This window comes from Macrotis lagotis, chromosome 1 (assembly GCF_037893015.1).
Source record: "Macrotis lagotis isolate mMagLag1 chromosome 1, bilby.v1.9.chrom.fasta, whole genome shotgun sequence".
Taxonomy (NCBI): Eukaryota; Metazoa; Chordata; class Mammalia; order Peramelemorphia; family Peramelidae; genus Macrotis; species Macrotis lagotis.
This window is the reverse complement of record NC_133658.1, coordinates 725,804,203-725,821,963: the sequence shown is the minus strand read 5'-3', so window position 1 is coordinate 725,821,963 and position 17,761 is coordinate 725,804,203. Positions and strand designations below refer to the sequence as shown.

The following is a 17,761-nucleotide window of genomic DNA, read 5'->3' as shown; positions in this document are numbered from 1 at the left end:
TAACCTCACCTGGGCCCTAACTGCTGCTAGCCAATCCTACTATACCTTCCTAAGGAACTCCCACTCCCACTCTCCACAGAAGCTATTCCAGATATTTTCATCCCTCTTCCAAACTTTATCTATCCCCTCTCATCAGAGTGAAGTAGGGCACAGGGAAATGATGTAATCTTTTGCCAGGCTGGACTTGAAAGTCACACTCTTGTGATAGGAAAGACATTGAGTGCTGTCTTAGCCACTCTTGGGGGTCCCCCCTCCATTATGCATTGGAGAATACCTGGAGCCAGATGCTAAACCACTCCCCAAGCATCACCCTTGTGCCACACACCATGGAAAGGCATTTAAGCAAGATCCCCCAGGATGGAGGTCTTCATTGGTTCCCGCAGGGCTGCTTTTTTTTTTTTTCTTTCTAAGCTAGAATCATGTGCTCCGTCCTATTCTGCTGGAGTAATATGGCCCCAGCTCCATGTGGGTGGATTTATGTTGATGTAAGCTTTTTTTCTCTACTCCTGGACTCCTTGCCATTTCCTTCACCCTTCTTTCCTCTAGATTCTTTTTTAGACTTATGCTAATCCAAACTTTCTCTCTCTCTCTCTCTCTCTCTCTCTCTCTCTCTCTCTCTCTCTCTCTCTCTCTCTCTCTCTCCCCCACCATATGGACCCAATTCTAAGCTTTTTCTCTTTCTCTTTCAATGAAACTACATTTTTCTCACCTTGTAAGGACTAATAATTCAGCCTAGCCCTAGAGTTGGATTCACTCATTTGAGTATAAGCTCAGCCATTTCTTATGGCTGTTTTTTTCCTCTTTCCTGCCGGCATTCTCTCCTAGTCCTTTGTTATTCAGCCTGCCCTTAAAGTAACTTACTGTCTCTCCAGGAAAAATTTAATCTGTGAACTTTGCAGGCTTGTGAATGAAAAGATTTGAGCTTTTACATCTCTGGAGTTAGTTGTGAAATTTTCACTTCCCAGAACCCTGATTTTTGGACTCTTTCTCTGGCAGCTCCATCCAGTTGCCAGACATGAGTACCTTGCCTCATATTTTACAGAAAAAACTGGGATCATTCAGCATGAGCTCCCTTTTTTTTCTCCTCTTTCTCATCTCTTGTCATTCAGATGCCTTCTGCTACTATCACTTCCTTCGCTCCTGAATCACATATAGTAAAATTAGAGGTGCTGTCACAAACCAGAACCAAAACTAACAGTTCTAAACTCCACTATTTCTACTGAAATTTACTATTTTGCCACTTCTTCAAAAAACTTAATCTGTAAACTTTTTGCAGTCACTTGTGAACTTTTACAGTAACTTGTAAACCTTTGAATTTTAAAGTCTAAACTTTCTTACTTCCCTGAGTCAGAGATTGATGAATTCTTCATAAAACAAACTCACAAAGATCCTTAAAGTCTCCCCCTCTCTTGAAGACCATTATCCTGACTTCACCAGGATTTAGCACAGTATTTAAATTTTCTTGATTTAAAGTATATGTAATGTTGGATTTTCATTCCCCTTCTTAGATTTGCACTCCTGGATAAAGTGAGTATATATATATTCCAGGGGCGGCTAGGTGGCGTAGTGGATAAAGCACAGGCCTTGGAGTCAGGAGTACCTGGGTTCAAATCTGGTCTCAGACACTTAATAATTACCTAGCTGTGTGGCCTTGGGCAAGCCACTTAACCCCATTGCCTTGCAAAACCCCACTAAAATATATATATATATATATATATATATATATATATATATATATATATATTCCAAACATTCCAGTGGCTCTGATTTTATCCATAAGGATATTTTCCACAATGCAAATCACAACCTATCCATACCTAAGACTCTTAATTCATTTCCTCCTCTAATGCATTACAAGGCATCATACCAGTGTACTGGGGAAACCTTTCCTGAATTCTCCTTGCATGGAGAAGACACAAGAGGAATGCATAGACTAGCTGTTGGCTCTTCGCTTGTTCTTGCCATTTGACCAACCTGTCTTCTTTTCCTGTCATATAATTCTAAAATAGCATCCTTAGGTATTTGTGGTTCCTCATTAGAAGTTGTAGCAACTGTGCATTTCTCCATTGTCCTGTGAGTTATACTAATTTTAAATTCTTTGGAAATTAATTTTCTGTTGTCATTCATACAACATCGGTAAATGTTAAGACAGATCATTTCTCTGGGAAGAACTTGAGCTCATTACAAGAACCTGGCAATTTCCCAAAGATAATCAACCTTCTTTCTTCCCTTTGCTCAATTCTACTCTATCCCTTGTCTGTCATTTGCAGTTTGTCTAAAATATATATGTGTAAGGATTAATTCTACAATTTGTCTATCCAACTGGACAGAAGACATTCTTCATCCACTTGGTTTTTTTCTGTGTGGATAGGCTTATTCTTGAGGGAATAAGAGATTCTATCCAGGAAGCTCTATACTGTTCTAGGACTTGATGCAAACAAGCATAATATGCAAATGAGAGCTTCTGGATGATTTCACTACAGGGAAATGCACTTCAACTTGACTATACTGGTTCCAAGAAAGTAGTGAACATACATCACCCTGTGTTATACATAGTTTGATATTAATGATTCAAGGAATGTAAAATATATGTTTGCATATATATTTGTAAATATATATATGATCATCAGAGATTTTTCCACTGGAGAGAAGCCTTATAAATGTAATCTGTGGACTCAATGTGGTATATACCTCCAATGAGATATATACTGATATGTACATACATGTTTGCATGTATATAGTAGTGAACAGTTGTTTCATTTCCACATTTATTCCATATATTTAGACACCTATACAGAGATATTTACATATATGTTTGTGAATATATATTTACATATATAATGAGCAGCTCTTTCATTTCATATCTGTAGATATTTCATATATATATACACATATACATATTCCCCAGGAATTCCCCTGTTATCTCCTCTCTTCTTTAGCTTCTGCTAACCATAGAAATACTTAAACTTTTTTGTCCTTGAATTCTTCTGGGTCAGAGTCAGCCTTTAGAATGAATTCTTACATGTTCGCTCAAACCCCTTAACTGGCTACATTTTCCCCAGCAACATTCTGGCTTCCAATTCCAATATTCTATCACACCATTTGTGCTCCTTAATTAATGTAGAAATGGTTTAAAAAAAATGTCCCAACACAAAGCAAATATAATAATAAAAATGCAAGGATTTTTTATGAAGGGAAACAAAGGTTGGATTCTCATTTGGAAACTTACAGACCAAGAGAAATAACTAAAGTCATGAAGAGGGCAGATGGAATGAAATTAGTCAACAAATTCCCAAATTATATGTATATGTATATATATATGTACTGGCTAACAAATGAGTTGTCAGTGAGCCACTAAGAGGCATCTGCTGGACAAACGTTTTCAACTTGCTTCCCTTCCCTCCTTTTTTTTCTTTTTACTGTCAGTACTTGCCTAATAGCTACTACACTTCAGAGGCATAATCTTTTCTTTCAAGCCCAGTAAGGGTAGAGAAACAGTGGTGTAGATGCCTTGCTAATTATACTCTCCACTGACATCCCCCTATGGCTACCAGGCTTGAGTATGCTAGGAATAATTAGTCCCAAGGATGTTTTCTTTCTTCCTCAAAAAAAAAAAACAAAAAACACTATCATCTGTGTTAGTGCTTGAGTCATTTAAATGCCTAATCTGAAATCTCTCCTTGGCAATATTACCTAGGTTTGTATAGGAATATCATCCCTCACCACCATGGGTTCTTTACATTTCCTCCCTTCTAGAATTTCTATCACGTCCTGCAAAGTATCTCTGCTCTCGACAATACAGCTATCTTTTTATGCGGTTCCCAAATTGATATTGTTGAAGGTGAGAAAAGGTGGTTGCTGGCCATGTAAGTATCTCTAACCTTTGATTGTAGCATAAAGAATCAGTACCCTTACTTGCATACTGACAGCATTCTACTTGAATGGATAGCCCAGCTGACGCAGAATGGCCATTTTATATTCTTATTACACTTGACAAAGAGCATCTTTCCCTTTGTTGAATTTGAAGAAAACACATATGAGAGAAAGATCATCAAAGACCTAGTCCTAGGCAAAAATCCCATGACAGGGACTTCAGTTCCTATCTGAGCTGTAAATCAAGAGATTTAAGAAATTTCATGCTCAGTTGGAGATCTTTCATTTACCCTCACAATATACTAGCATTTTCTCCTGACATAGCCTTGGAGAAAAAAGACAGCTACTCCACCATCTCAATGGATTAATACCTTCTAATGGACTGGTTTTTTTTTTTGAAGGGAGAACAGACAATTTGCATGATAGGATAATCCAGGAAAACTCAAGACTAATTCATTGTTTCATATTTTTGTCTCTTTTATTTCATAATATGATTAATATGGAAATTTTTTTTCAAGACAATGGGATTAAGTAACTTGCCCCACACAGATAAGTAATTATTAGAGATAATTGTTAAATGTCTGAGATCAAATTTGAACTCAGGTCCTACTCCAAGGCTGTGCTAGCTAGTGGCGCCAAACTCAGACTAATTTGCAAAAAGGTGGCACTTGGCTTCACATCTCCACTGATAAAACTATTCCCTCAAGGAGTAATCCTGGTTGTTCTGACCTCAGTCACCTTCTTTTCTTTTTGTAAGGCAATGGACCCAAGGTCACACAACTAGGTAATTATTAAGTTTCTGAGGTTACATTTGAACTCAGGTACTCCTGACTCCAGGGTCGGTGCTCTATCCATTGCACCACCTAGCTGCTGCAGTCATTGTTATTTTCAGCCTCTAAATAATTTTCATTTTGATCCTACCTTCTTTGACTTACTTATGTTGACTCATTTCTGGTGAGCCTATGTATTTTTTCTACCTATATTTCTTCACTGAATGACTCTAACCTAGTTTTGCCCTGAACCCTGATTAGTCTGCTTTGATTCTTAGCCCTTCATGATCAATTGGATCCATTGATCTTAAATCCTGTATTTCCCAATTCAGAAAGGGATTCCCTAGTCTTCAATTTTTACACCTGCTTGCCAGCCCCATCCAAGGGTCATAGACCTTTTCAGTCATTTCCCAGTCAGGCTACTAGATAGCGGATATTCATCTATGTTGCTTTGTCTTTCTTTATGATAGAAGTTTGTGTACTTCTGCAAAGTAACTGGGTTACAACTTGAATCCCTTTTTAGTATTTCCATTTTTCTGTGATTCCGTCAGACTTCACTTGAGGGGAACCAAACACTAATCCCCTCTGCCCAAGCACATTACAATGCTTAAATTTTGTTTAAGTAGCAGAACTGTGAATGGGATCAATATTTCATGTTGTCATTTTGGCCTTTATCATTTTGATTTGGGGAACACATTCTGAACCAATTCCATAATCGTTACATAATTATTAATTTTTTGTGTGTAAATGCCAAGGTTAGAGATCACCAAAGTGAAATCTAATTTTTAAAATGAACAGATTCATCTGAAAATCAAGAGCTGACATTCGCACCTAATAATATTTACATGTAACTGTCAGACTCTAATTGCAGAACTAGGATCCCATGGGGTCCTGACTAAATACTAATTGGTTCAGATGGTAACAAATCATTAATTGTATTATGATGTTTATTTTGATTTCTTTCATTACTTAGATAAAAATCTCACTGTTACATTACAATGAGACTTTCTATTGCCAAAACATTTTCTAGCTCCAGGCAATCACTCACTTATCAAGTTCTCTGAAGACCAAAGTATCTGGCACCAAAGTTGGTCAGTCCATTTCTTGGACAGCCTTGCCCCCTCCATCCCAGCCCCCCCCCCCCCCCCCCCCCCCCCCGTAATCTACACTGTACTAGAATAATAATACCTAATATTTATTTGGCCCTTTCCACTTGTTTTCTCTTTTGACTCACACCAGTCCTATATGCAGACAGTGTAAATATTATCCCTTTTTCATAGGTGAGGAAATTTAAACTATTAGAAGGTAAGTGAGGAGGAGCATTAGGAGCTAAAAAGCAATTTGAGTCTTAGAAATGGGTCTTCTGAATCTAGATCTAGTGCTCTTTTTTCTTTTTAATAAGATTTAACAGTCTATCAGGCAACAAGTACTGGGGAATACAAAAAAAAAGGCAAAACATAGACCCTGTTCTCAAGTAGGTCACAGTCTAATAGGGAGAAAACAGGGAAATAACTATGTACAAGCAAGATACATACAGGAGGAAAGAGTTCCAAGCTTGGGGGACAGACACTGAAAATATCCCAAGTAGGGAAATAGAATGTTTTGTTAAGGAATAGAAAAGAGGTCAGTGTCATTGGATTGCAGAGTATCTGGTGGGCAAGAGAAGAAGGAGTAAGGTATAAGAAGACTGGAAAGACTGGAAAAGTCAAATTTTGAAGGACTTTAGAAGTCAATAGAAGATTTTATTGGATGGGATGGGAAAGGGGAGATTGCACAGTCAGACCTGTGCTTAAGGAAGATTCATTGTGACAGATGAGTGGAGGAAGTATTTGAATGGGGAGAGAATTAAAGCAGGGAAGACACAAAGAAAGCTTTTGCAATGAACCTGGCAATGCTAGGATCTGCAGCAGGGTAGAAGCTGTGTAAGAGGAGAGAAGGCTTAAGTGAGAGGTGTTATGAAGGTAAAAAAGCCTACAGAATTTGCAACTAATGAATATGGGGGGAAAGAAAAATGAGGAATCAAGAATGATACCTAGGTTATGAGTCTAGGTGATGGGGAAGATGATGATACTCTTTGACAGTAATGAGAAATTATGTGTGGGGTGGAATTTGAGGAGGGGAGATGATGAGTTCAGCTTTGGACATGTTGAGTTTAAGCTGTTTACAGGACAACCTGTTTGAGATGTTCAATAGATAGAGATGTGAGACTGGAGGTCATGAGAGAATCTAATGCTGGACAAATAGATCCAAGAATCATCTGTGTAGAGATGATAATTGAATCCATGGGAGCCGAAGAGATCACCAAGTGAAACAGTATAGGAAAAAGAGAGGAAAGGAGAACAGAAGAGAAGAGTTCATAACAGAACCCTTGGGCTCACTGTTAGTGAGCATGATCTGAGACTAAGGAGATAAGAAAGATCAGTCAGACTACTAGGAGGGGAACCCAGAGAGTGCAGTGTCATTAAAATTGCATTTAGAATGAAATGTTCTTCAAATAATTTCTAAATTAGAGCAGATCAATATTTTGAAGCTTATTAAAAAAGTTTTAATCATTAAAATCAAGATCATTATAACTAGGTATATAAGTCATTTTTATATAGGCTTTAGGTTAGACCTTGTCTACTACAACTAATTTTATAGAGAAGGAAACAGAGGCAAAGTATGGAAGATTATATCTTAGATATAATATTATGTTTGACATGGGTCTAATGCTTAGAAATTCAGAATTCATAATTTTTTGTGACAGAAATGGGCTCTAATGTGTTATTTATTAGAAAAACTGTGACTAATATATCAACATTCAGTAAACATCATTGGCTTCCTAATCTTTTGATCTAGGGAATTGAAGTTTCCAGTATGAATAATACAACACTAAAGTCTTGGTGTAAAATTGGTTTAGATTTTTTTGTCATTAATAATAATGTTGGGGTTTTCTAAAATTTGGTTTTAAGTGTTTGCATTTGCTAGACAGAAATAAAGACCCAGTATTTAGTTCACCCAAAGAGGTAGCATTAAGACTTTTGTAGGTTTAATCTCCTTATTGCTATGTAAATTTAGTATTTTCTTTGATCTCTAAAAAAGAAAATAGAGTCCAGAAACCCAACTGATTCCCTATTAAGCTATATTCCCTGTGGACTAAGGAGATTAACATTTTAGAGTGCCAGACTAGAATTCAAAATAAGAGGGACCTCTTGAATGTATAAGCAAGAACCAACAGAATGGAATTCCTTAAGAATACGGCTTGGGTTTTAATACATTTGGGAGGAAAACTAGGCATGGAACATAGAGACATAGACCAGGGTTCAGAATATCTGGATTCTGCTCCCAGGTGTTCCATTCAGGAACAAGTGACAAGGCACAAAGAACAATAACAAACAATGGCAAAGACAACAGCAACAAGATGTGACTTTGGATAATGATGCATCTTCTTTGTATCCCAGTTTCTACATCTGTAAACTGAAGGGGTGGAATGAGATAATTTCCAGATGATTTTAATAAAATATAAGCTTCTTGAGGACAAGGACTGTTTCATTGTTTATCTTTGTATCTCCAATGCTCAGTTTTGCACATCAAAGTCACTTAGTGTTTGTTATATTGTTTTGGATCCTTTCCAGATCTAACATTGTGATAATTTTCATATGTGCTTGTATATATTTTATGGAATACAAAATGGGAAACAAAAGATCATGTACAAGGACAGAAAGAAGAAGATCTTGGGGTCCTAGAGGAGAACAAACTGAATGTGACAGCAAAAAATTAAGTCATATACCAGCCAAAGAAACTAGAATGCCCAAGACAGCACCTAAATGGAACTGATTCTTCTCTGGATCATCTATCACCCAGAGGACAGCTGGGGACAAAGTGGGGCGGGGGATTTTTCCCCCCTCAAAAACTGCAGCCCTAGAGTTCATGATCTCTGTCTGTCTTAGACTATTGTGTTGGAAGGGATCTTAGAGGTTATTGGTAGTATCTTTCTCATACTAGCCATTAATGCATGTAATCACATGCATCTCATGACAGTCATACATGTTGAAGTTCAACATTGTTTTTTTCTACAGTGGAAGAGCTTTCAGGTTACAAAACAAAGGTCAATTAGAGACAGTGTGGCAGAGCTGAAAGAGCACTGGATTTAAAATGGAAATGCTGAGTTCAGTCTCAGTCATTTTTTCAGTTGTGTCTGATCATGAGTGGTTTGTCATTTTCTTCTCCAGCACATTTTACAGATGAAGAAACAGACAAATGACTTGCCCTGAGTCATACAGCTAGTAAATGTCTGAGGCCTGATTTGAACTCAAGGAGATGAACCTTCCTGATTACAGGCTAGGTGCTCTCCATTTCGATCCTGGTTTGTACATATATCAACTAGATCTAAACTGAACTCCCTGATCATTCCGCTTTGTATCTGCTTCCTGGTCTGGTTTCAACTCCACTGAACAAGATGGCCCTGGATCAAGTGTCTTTCCATCGCACCCTTTCTTGCCTCCTCTGTGTGTTGTCTCCCTCATCTGTATAGCAAACTTGTTTTTGAGGATAGGCACTGACTTTTTTATTAATTGTATCCTAAGAACAGTGTCTGGCATATACTTGCACACTGGATTGGAATGGATCTTGTAAGGAAAGTCATTTAACTGTTCTGTGCCTTAGGTTCCTTACTTAGAAAACAAACAAACAAAAATTGTTTTAGATGAACTTTAAAAGGTCTCTCTGGCAACCCTGTCTATGATTCTGAGTGATCTGGTACTTAATTAGGCTAATTTATGAATAATATGTCCAATATATCCAGAAAGGACAATGATCGATGTTGGAAGGGATGTGGGAAATCTGGGACACTAATACATTGCTGGTGGAGCTGTGAACTCATCCAACCTTGCTGGAGAGCAATTTGGAATTATGCCCAAAGGGCAACAAAAATGGGCACACCCTTTGATCCTGCAATACCACTACCGGGTCTATACCCTGAAGAGATTATGAAAAAGGGTGAAAACATCACTTTTACAAAAATATTCATAGCAGCCCTGTTTGTGGTGGCAAAAAATTGGAAAGCAAGTAAATGTTTTTCAATTGGGGAATGGCTTAGCAAACTATGGTATATGTATGTCATATTGTTCTATTAGAAACCAGGAGGGACAGGAATTCAGGGAAGCCTGGAAAGATTTGCATGAACTGATGCTGAGTGAGATGAGTAGAACCAGACAAACACCATACACCCTAACAACAACATGGGGGCGGTGATCAACCTTGATGGACTTGCTCATTCCATCAGTGCAATGATCAGGAACAATTTTAGGGTATCTCTGATGGAGAATACCATCTGTATCCAAAGAAGGAGTTTAAATGAAGAGCAAAGCTTATTATCTTCAATCAGGGACAATTTGGGACTGTCTGCAATGGAGAATACCATCTGTATCCAGAGGAAGAATTGTGGAGTTTGAACAAAGACCAAAGACTATTACTGTCAAATTTGGGGGAAAAAAGTTATATTATTAAGTAATTTTACTATCTCATACTTTATTTTTCTTCCTTAAGGATATGATTTCTCTCTCATCACATTCAAGTGAGATCAATGTATAACATGGAAACAATGTAAAGACTAGCAGAATGCCTTCTGTTGTGGGGGGGAAGGAAGCAAGAATGGGGGAAAAATTGTAAAACTCAAAATAAATAAATAAAATCTTTCTAAAAAAAGTATAAAAGTCTCTTAAAAGATATTCCATTCCACCCCTCTTCTACCTCTGCCCTCTGCGTGTGTATCTGAATTCACTCCCTTGTTTTCTGAAGGATTTAGTATCCTTTTCTCAGCTATTTAACTCCCTGGCTTTTGCACACTGAAATTCCGTGACCTCCCTTAAATCTTTTCTGGTTATGTTGGTCTTGCTCAGCTCTCTTGAATCTGACCTCTAGTCTTGATCAGATCCCTGACTATCTCCACTCTCTCCTTCTCAGTCTCACTCCCTTTCTGGAGCTCCTTGCTTCATCATCCTCTGGAGCCCTTACCCCTAGGCGGGGAACGCCCTTGCACCTGTATACCAGACCAGGGGTTCTGGTGGCTCGGAGCATATCACCACCTGGGGGGGGTCTCTGAGATACTGAGGAGGCAGCAGCAGCCTGGCTAGATATACTCAAGAGTCATCAAAAACTGTTTATCTCCATTTGCCTGGTTACAATGTTTCTCTCCCTTTCTCAGGCTCCTGTTGGCTTTTGACTTGGACCTGGGGATTTTCTGGACCACAGGCTGCTTCCTTGCCCTGCTCCATTCTGCCTGGTTCTTGACCTGACTCCTGGGTCGTTGCCCGCCACTGTGGAGCACTCCCCTTCCCTACTCTGTCTATGAAGACACCTCCCTTTTAACCCTTCTCCCTGGGGAGTGTTTCCATTCATTAGGCTTGTGTCCAGGCTGCTGCTGCCCTCTGCTGGGCTGAATCCTCTCGGCAGCCCAGGTACAGCCCTGTAAGGCCCATTCGGTCATTCATTTCATAGACTTTACCTTGGGATGTCCCTACAGCGTTTCTTCCAATTCACTGTTTATATATTTCACTCCTCATATCGATATTTAAACATATCTATACTACTCCTCTAGGGTCAGACTGTAAAGGAGTCACAGTGATTTGGAGGACATCGCCTACGTGAACTTCCTTTTCTGTCAAGATCTAAATGAAAGACAGACAGACAGACAGACAGGCAGGCAGAAGGCAGGCCCTGGGAGAGGGGAGGAGTCAGAAATGTGTCTGCACCCCAGAAAGATAGAATGCATGTTGCTTCCCATTGGTCCAAGGAAAGAGAACCCTTAATCACAGGTAAAAGATGGTGGCATTGTGAAAAGCAATCATCCCTGGAATCTTGGGAAGAAAAGTTTAACTAATCAATTAATCAGTTGACAAACAGTGGTTAAGTATCTACTGTTTACCAATCTCTATGTTAGGTATTAGGGTTGCAAAAATAAAGAGGAAACAGTTCCTACCCTCCAGGAACTTAATTCCTCATTTGCTCTGTAATGTAGAACCTCTTCTCCTTTTAGGTCAGTGGCCTCACTGTTCTCCATATCATACTCATTCTTGACTCTCTCTTTGCCTATTCTGCCTATCTATAATTCCCTCTCTTCTTTTCTTGTCGCTGCTCAGTGGTGTCTGATTTTGGGGGATCCATTTTGGGGTTTTCTTGGCAAAGATATTGGACTTTTTTGCCATTTCCTTCTGCAGTCCATTTTACAGATGAAGAAACTGAGGTAAACAGGGTAAAGTGACTTGCCCAGGATCACATAGCTAGTATCTGAGGCCACATTTGAACTCAGATCTTCCTGATTCCGGGTTCAGTGCTCTATTCACCTAATCACTTAGCTGTCTCCTTTTCTTTTCTATCCTCATCTACAATCCCATACTTAAAAGACCCAAGTCAAGACAAGACTCCTTGAAGCCTCCTCAGACTGAATCTATCCTGTAAAGATCTTTCATTCCTGCTTTACTTATCTCCCCACATAGACTATAAAACCTTCAAGATTAGAGATCCCATCATATGTTTCAGTGTTTTTTTTTTTGAAGTGTATAAGTAGTAGATGCTTCATCTTTGCTTTTTTTATTTTAGAGTTTATTTTGAGTTCCTAACATCATTTTTTTTTTTTTGGTTTTTGAAAGGCAGTGGGGTTAAATGACTTGCCCAAGGCCACACAACTAGGTAATTAACTTTCTGAGGCCACATTTGAACTCAGATCCTCCTGACTCCAGGATCGGTGTTCTATCCACTGTACCACCTAGCCGCCCCATCATTGCTTCTTAAAAAAAAAGTAAATGAATGAATAGCTGGGTTAGTAAAGAAGGGGATAACTAAAGGACAGCAAGGTAGCACAGTAGAGACAGATTCTGAAGATAGGAAGACTCATGTTCATGAGTTCAGATCTGGCCTCAGTTTTCCTTAATTTTCCCATTTGTAAAATGAACTGGAGAAATAAATAGCAACTCACTCCAGTATCTTTGCCAGGAAAATCCCAAATGGGGTCACAAAGAGCAAGATATAACTGAAAAACAACTAAACAACTGATCCCTACTGCCAGAGGGATGGATTAAGTAACCTCTTAAAGTCCACCACAAATAAGTTTTGGGAACAGTAATATAGGGATTAACCTTCTGATAACCAAAATGTAGGTGTCATTTCTCCCTTGAAACATTTTATTGTTCAGTAAGGTCTTAACTATCTTGTGCAGATGTTTTCTGATGTTGATTTCTGAGTGTTTTTCCAACCCTCAATACAAAATCACACACCCAGCAGGATCTTAATGTAGTTAAATTAGTTTGTAATGGTAAGAGGAGAGAATGGTCCTCTAAATAGCACATTATAATATATCTTCTGAGCAAAGAATTATAGCACAAGTTGAACCTAAATTGTAAAAACATTAAGCTTAGAAAAGCATGAAATCGCACCTTAGGGTATAAATGAATTGATAGCTTCTACTCAATGGCAGGTTACCCCCTTAGATTCATCAGGCATGCAGATCTACTTTCCATCATAGACAAGCACATCTTATAATTGTGTCAGGTGAAAAAGAAATATTCTCAGAGAGTATGTCTTTATTTAGACTAGCATTCTTCAGGAAGGTTTGAACCTTTAACACATGTATTTTGTATGAGGAAAACACTCTCAACACCATCTCCCTGCCCCCACCAAAAAATCTGAGATTATCATACTTACCTCCCTATATCTTATGGTCCACATGAAAAAAGAATGCTCATTTGCAGACTCATGTTAGTGAAGGTCCAAGTAGACTCTCAACCAAACACAAAGAATAATAATCATTCAAAATTCATTAAAGTGACAAGACACTTAGAAGAACTCTTAATGATACCAATGTAAATAATCACTGCTTTGCTAAATTATGCAGTTTGTAAATGATGCTGGAATCACCTTGACATATCACTCAAAAAAGACAAGACCCCAAAAGATCTAACCAGATTTAACTGCTAGACTCATAGAATATTTATAATATTTAATAGGGATAAATGCAACATTCTGCATTTATGATAAAAAAAATTCAGGATGAAGAGACATAGCAAGACACACCATTCATATGGTAAAGATCTGGGCTCTTGAATAGTCTCAAATTCAAATGATCAAATGTGTGACAAGCCAACCTGAAAAAAGACAATAATTGAAATATTGTATATGGTACTAGGGCCTTGTTTTAGAAGAGACATTAGCAAACCAGAGCGTGTCCAGAGGAATGATAAGGGGTGTCAAAACAATGCCATACTAACATACATTGTTGTAACTTGGGATGTTTAATTTGGAGAAAAGATGACTTAACAGGATAAAGAGGAGGGGGAGAGGTTGGGAATACAGCTGGCATCAAATACTCAAATGGCTTTCATATTAAAAAAAAGGTATTAGATTTATTTTATTAGACCCCAAAATGAAGAACTATTTTGTGTCAGACAGGCTTTTATTCAATTTGGATTCTCCAAATAAATCTATAGAGAAACCCTATTTATTCCTCTAGGAGAGTGGAAGAAATGGATAGCAAAATGTGTAACACAAATCTCAACAAACCATTGGTATAGAACTCTTCCTATTGGTGGAGATGAATGCCCTGCCCTGTGGCTATCTCTCTCTCTCTCTCCCCAAATTAGAATTGGCTACATTAATGCTAAATTAAACAAAGCTATTTTTTTTTGGTAGATTTATGCCTAAATGCAGAGTATAGTTTTTTTTAAATTTAAGGCAGTGGGGTTAAGTGACTTGCCCAAGGTCACACTGCTAGGCCATTATTAAGTGTCTGAGGTGGGATTTGAACTCAGGTACTCCTGACTCCAGGGCTGGTGCTCTATTCACTGTGCCACCTAGCGACCCCAGAGTATAGTTTTAATATTAATATTTTTTTCTAAGATAACATTAGAGGGGAGATAAAAGTGCTAGCAGCTGCAGGACCAAGAGAGCCCTCTAACAGAAGATGGAGCTGAAGCTGTCTTTTATTATTATTTTTTAATTTACAATATTTATTTACAAATTACTAAAATAGTCTTGTAAGAGTAAACATAATCCCCCCCCCCAAAAAAAATAACAAACCTCATAAGAAATAAAGTGAAAGAAAGAAAGAAAAAATGTTCAGACTGACTCTGGGATGGATTGTATTCTTTATTATAAGTCCATCAAGGAAGTTACTTCCATATTTTTCTATAGTTGCTGTTGGTGATTGTAGTTCCCTCCATCCATTCCTCCCCACTCCCATTTGTTATATTTTCTCTCTCCTTTCACTATGTTTCAGATTGTCTTTTTTTGTTTTTTTTAGGTTTTTGCAAGGCAAATGGGGTTAAGTGGCTTGCCCAAGGCCACACAGCTAGGTAATTAAATGTTTGAGGTCACATTTGAACTCAGGCTCTCCTGACTCCAGGGCCGGTGCTCTATCCACTGTGCCACCTAGCTGCCCCTTTCACTATGTCTTCAAAAGTGTGCTGTGGGGCAGAGTACCAGCCCTGGGATCAGGAGGCCCCAAGCCCATATCCTACCACAGAGATCCAGCATCCACCCAGCCTCATGGTCCTGGATAGGCCACCCAATCCTACCACCTTGCAAAAAGTAAAAAAGAAAATGTGTTATATCTTACTATCCTCTCCCATGATCTACCCTCTCCTCTATCACCTACACCCCCACCCCCTGTCCCCTTTCTCTCCTTTTTCTTCTAGATTTTTATGCCCTATTAAGTATGTATGTTGTTTCCTCTCTGAGCCATTTCCAATGAGAATGAAGGCTCCTTCATTCCCCCTCACCTCCCCACCTTCCATACCATTGCTAAAGCTATTTCTTGACTCTTTTATGTAAAATATCTTAGCCTATTCTACCTCTTCTTTCCCTTTCTTCCTTTACATTTCCTTTTCACCTATTGACTCCATTTTAAAAATATATTATACCTTCAAATTTGGCTCCCTCCTGTGCCTCATCTGTAAAAGCTCCTTCAAATTCCTCTAGTAAATGAGAAGGTTCATATGAGTATTATCAATATCATCTTCCCATGCAGGAATACACACAGTTCATCATCATTAAATCCCTCATAATTTCCCATTCTTGTCATTCTTGTCCACTCTCTCTATGTGAAGCTGTCTTTTTTTTTTTTAGGTTTTTGCAGGACAGTGGGGTTAAGTGACTTGCCCAAGGCCACACAGCTAGGTAATTATTAAGTGTCCAAGGCCGAATTTGAACTCAGGTACTCCTGATTCCAGGGCCAGTGCTCTATTCACTGCGCCACCTAGCAGCTCTGTGAAGCTAAGTCTTGAAGGAAGCCAGAGTTCCCAAAAGGCAGAGAAAAACATTCGTTCCTTTTCCTACCATCCCCCCAAACTCACTCTGCTTTCTAACTTCCCTCCTTCTCAGAGGCATAATCCTCAAATTCACAATTCTGAGAGCAGCTATATCCATCAGGGTTGATTATCTCACAATGTTGCTGTTAACCTGTACATTGTTCTCTTGGTTCTCCTCCCTTCCCTCGGTATCCAATCCTAAGTCATTCCATTCTTCTCTAGAATTCGACCATTTATGGTTTCTTATGGAACAATAATATTCCATAATATTCATGTAACATAACTTGTTTAACCATTCCCCAATTGATAGGCATCCCCTCAATTTCCAATTCTTTGCCACTACAAAAAGAGCTGCTATGAATATTTTGAAACATGTGGGACTTTCCCCATTTTTTATGATTTCTTCTGGATCTAGACCTAGAATTGGAATTGCTGGGTCAAAGGGTGTGAACAGTTTTATTGCTCTTTGGACATAGTTCAATATTGCTCTCCAGAATGGTTGGATCAATTCACAACTCCACCAGCAATGCATTAATGTTCCAGTCCTCCCACAACCTCTCCAACATTTCCCATTTTGTCATCTTTGCCAATCTGATAGATGTGAGGTGATACCTCAGAGTTGTTTTAATTTGCATTACTCTAATCAATAATGATTTGGAGGATTTTTTCATATGATTATATATAGCTTTAATTTCTTCATTTAAGAACTGGCTATTCATATCCTATGTCCATTTATCACATGGGGAATGACTTGCAATCTTATAAATTTGATGCAGTTCCCTATATATTTTAGAAATGAGACCTTTATCAGAACTCCTAGCTGTAAAGATTGTTTCCCAACTTTCTGCTTTCCTACTAAATTTGGCAGCATTGATTTTATAAGCATAAAAACTTATTTTAAAATAGTCAAAATCATCATTTTGCAGTTTATAATGTACCCTATTTCTTGTTTGGTCATAAATTTGTCCCCTTTCCATAGATCAGATAGAGTATTTCTTGGTCTATTACTTTATCTATGCCCTTTATATCTAAATCCTGTACCCATTTTGACCTTATTTTGGTATAGGATATGAGATGTGGGTCTATGCCTAGTCTTTGCCATACTACTTTTCAGTTTTCCCAACAATTTTTGTTGAATAGTGAGTTCTTAATCCCAGAAACTAATGTCTTTGGGTTTGTCAAACAATAGATTACTGTAGTCATTTACTACTGTTTCTTTTGAACCTATACTAATTCACTGATGCATTACCCTATTTCTTAACTAGTATTGGGTAGTTTCCCACTTTATAGTATAGTTTTAGATCTGGTAGAACTAGGGCACCTTCCTTTATATTTTTTTCATCAGTTCCCTTGCTACTCTTGACCTTTTGTTGCTCTAGATGAATTTTGTTACTATTTTTTTTCTAGCTTGGTAAAATAATTATTTGGTAGTTTGATTGGTATGATACTGAATAAGTGATTTAATTTGGGTAGAATTGTCATTTTTATAATATTAGCTCAACCTAACCATGAGAAATTGACATTTTTCCAATTATTTAGATCTGACTTTATTTAGGTGAAAAGTGCTTTGTAATTGTGTTCAAACAGTTTCTGGTTTTGTTTTGGGAGGTAGATTCCCAAGTATTATTGCTGTCTACAGTTACTCTAAATTGAATTTCTTTCTGTCTATCTCTTACCCTTGGGCTTTGTTGTTCATATATAGAAATGCTGGGTTTATTTTATATCAATGATACTTTGCTGAATTTATTAATTGTTTCATAGAATTTTTAAGATAGTTTTCTTGGGTCCTCTAAGTATACCATCATATCATCTGCAAAAGAGTGAAAACTTTGTTTCCTC

At 38.0% G+C, this 17,761-nt stretch overlaps 1 protein-coding gene across 7 annotated transcripts in view; it reads left to right on the top strand.

The window, feature by feature from the left end:
- Window positions 1–17,761, top strand: part of PDS5B (PDS5 cohesin associated factor B) — a 249,318-nt gene that overhangs the window by 223,137 nt on the left and 8,420 nt on the right. For 6 of the 7 annotated variants that reach the window (XM_074216065.1, XM_074216066.1, XM_074216063.1 and 3 more), the window contains one exon: window positions 3,757–3,866. The exons of the other annotated variant lie outside the window; for it this stretch is intronic. In XM_074216065.1, the coding sequence (XP_074072166.1) occupies window positions 3,757–3,866 (110 nt within the window). The remainder of the gene's footprint in view (window positions 1–3,756; window positions 3,867–17,761) is intronic. 7 annotated transcript variants of the gene reach the window in all.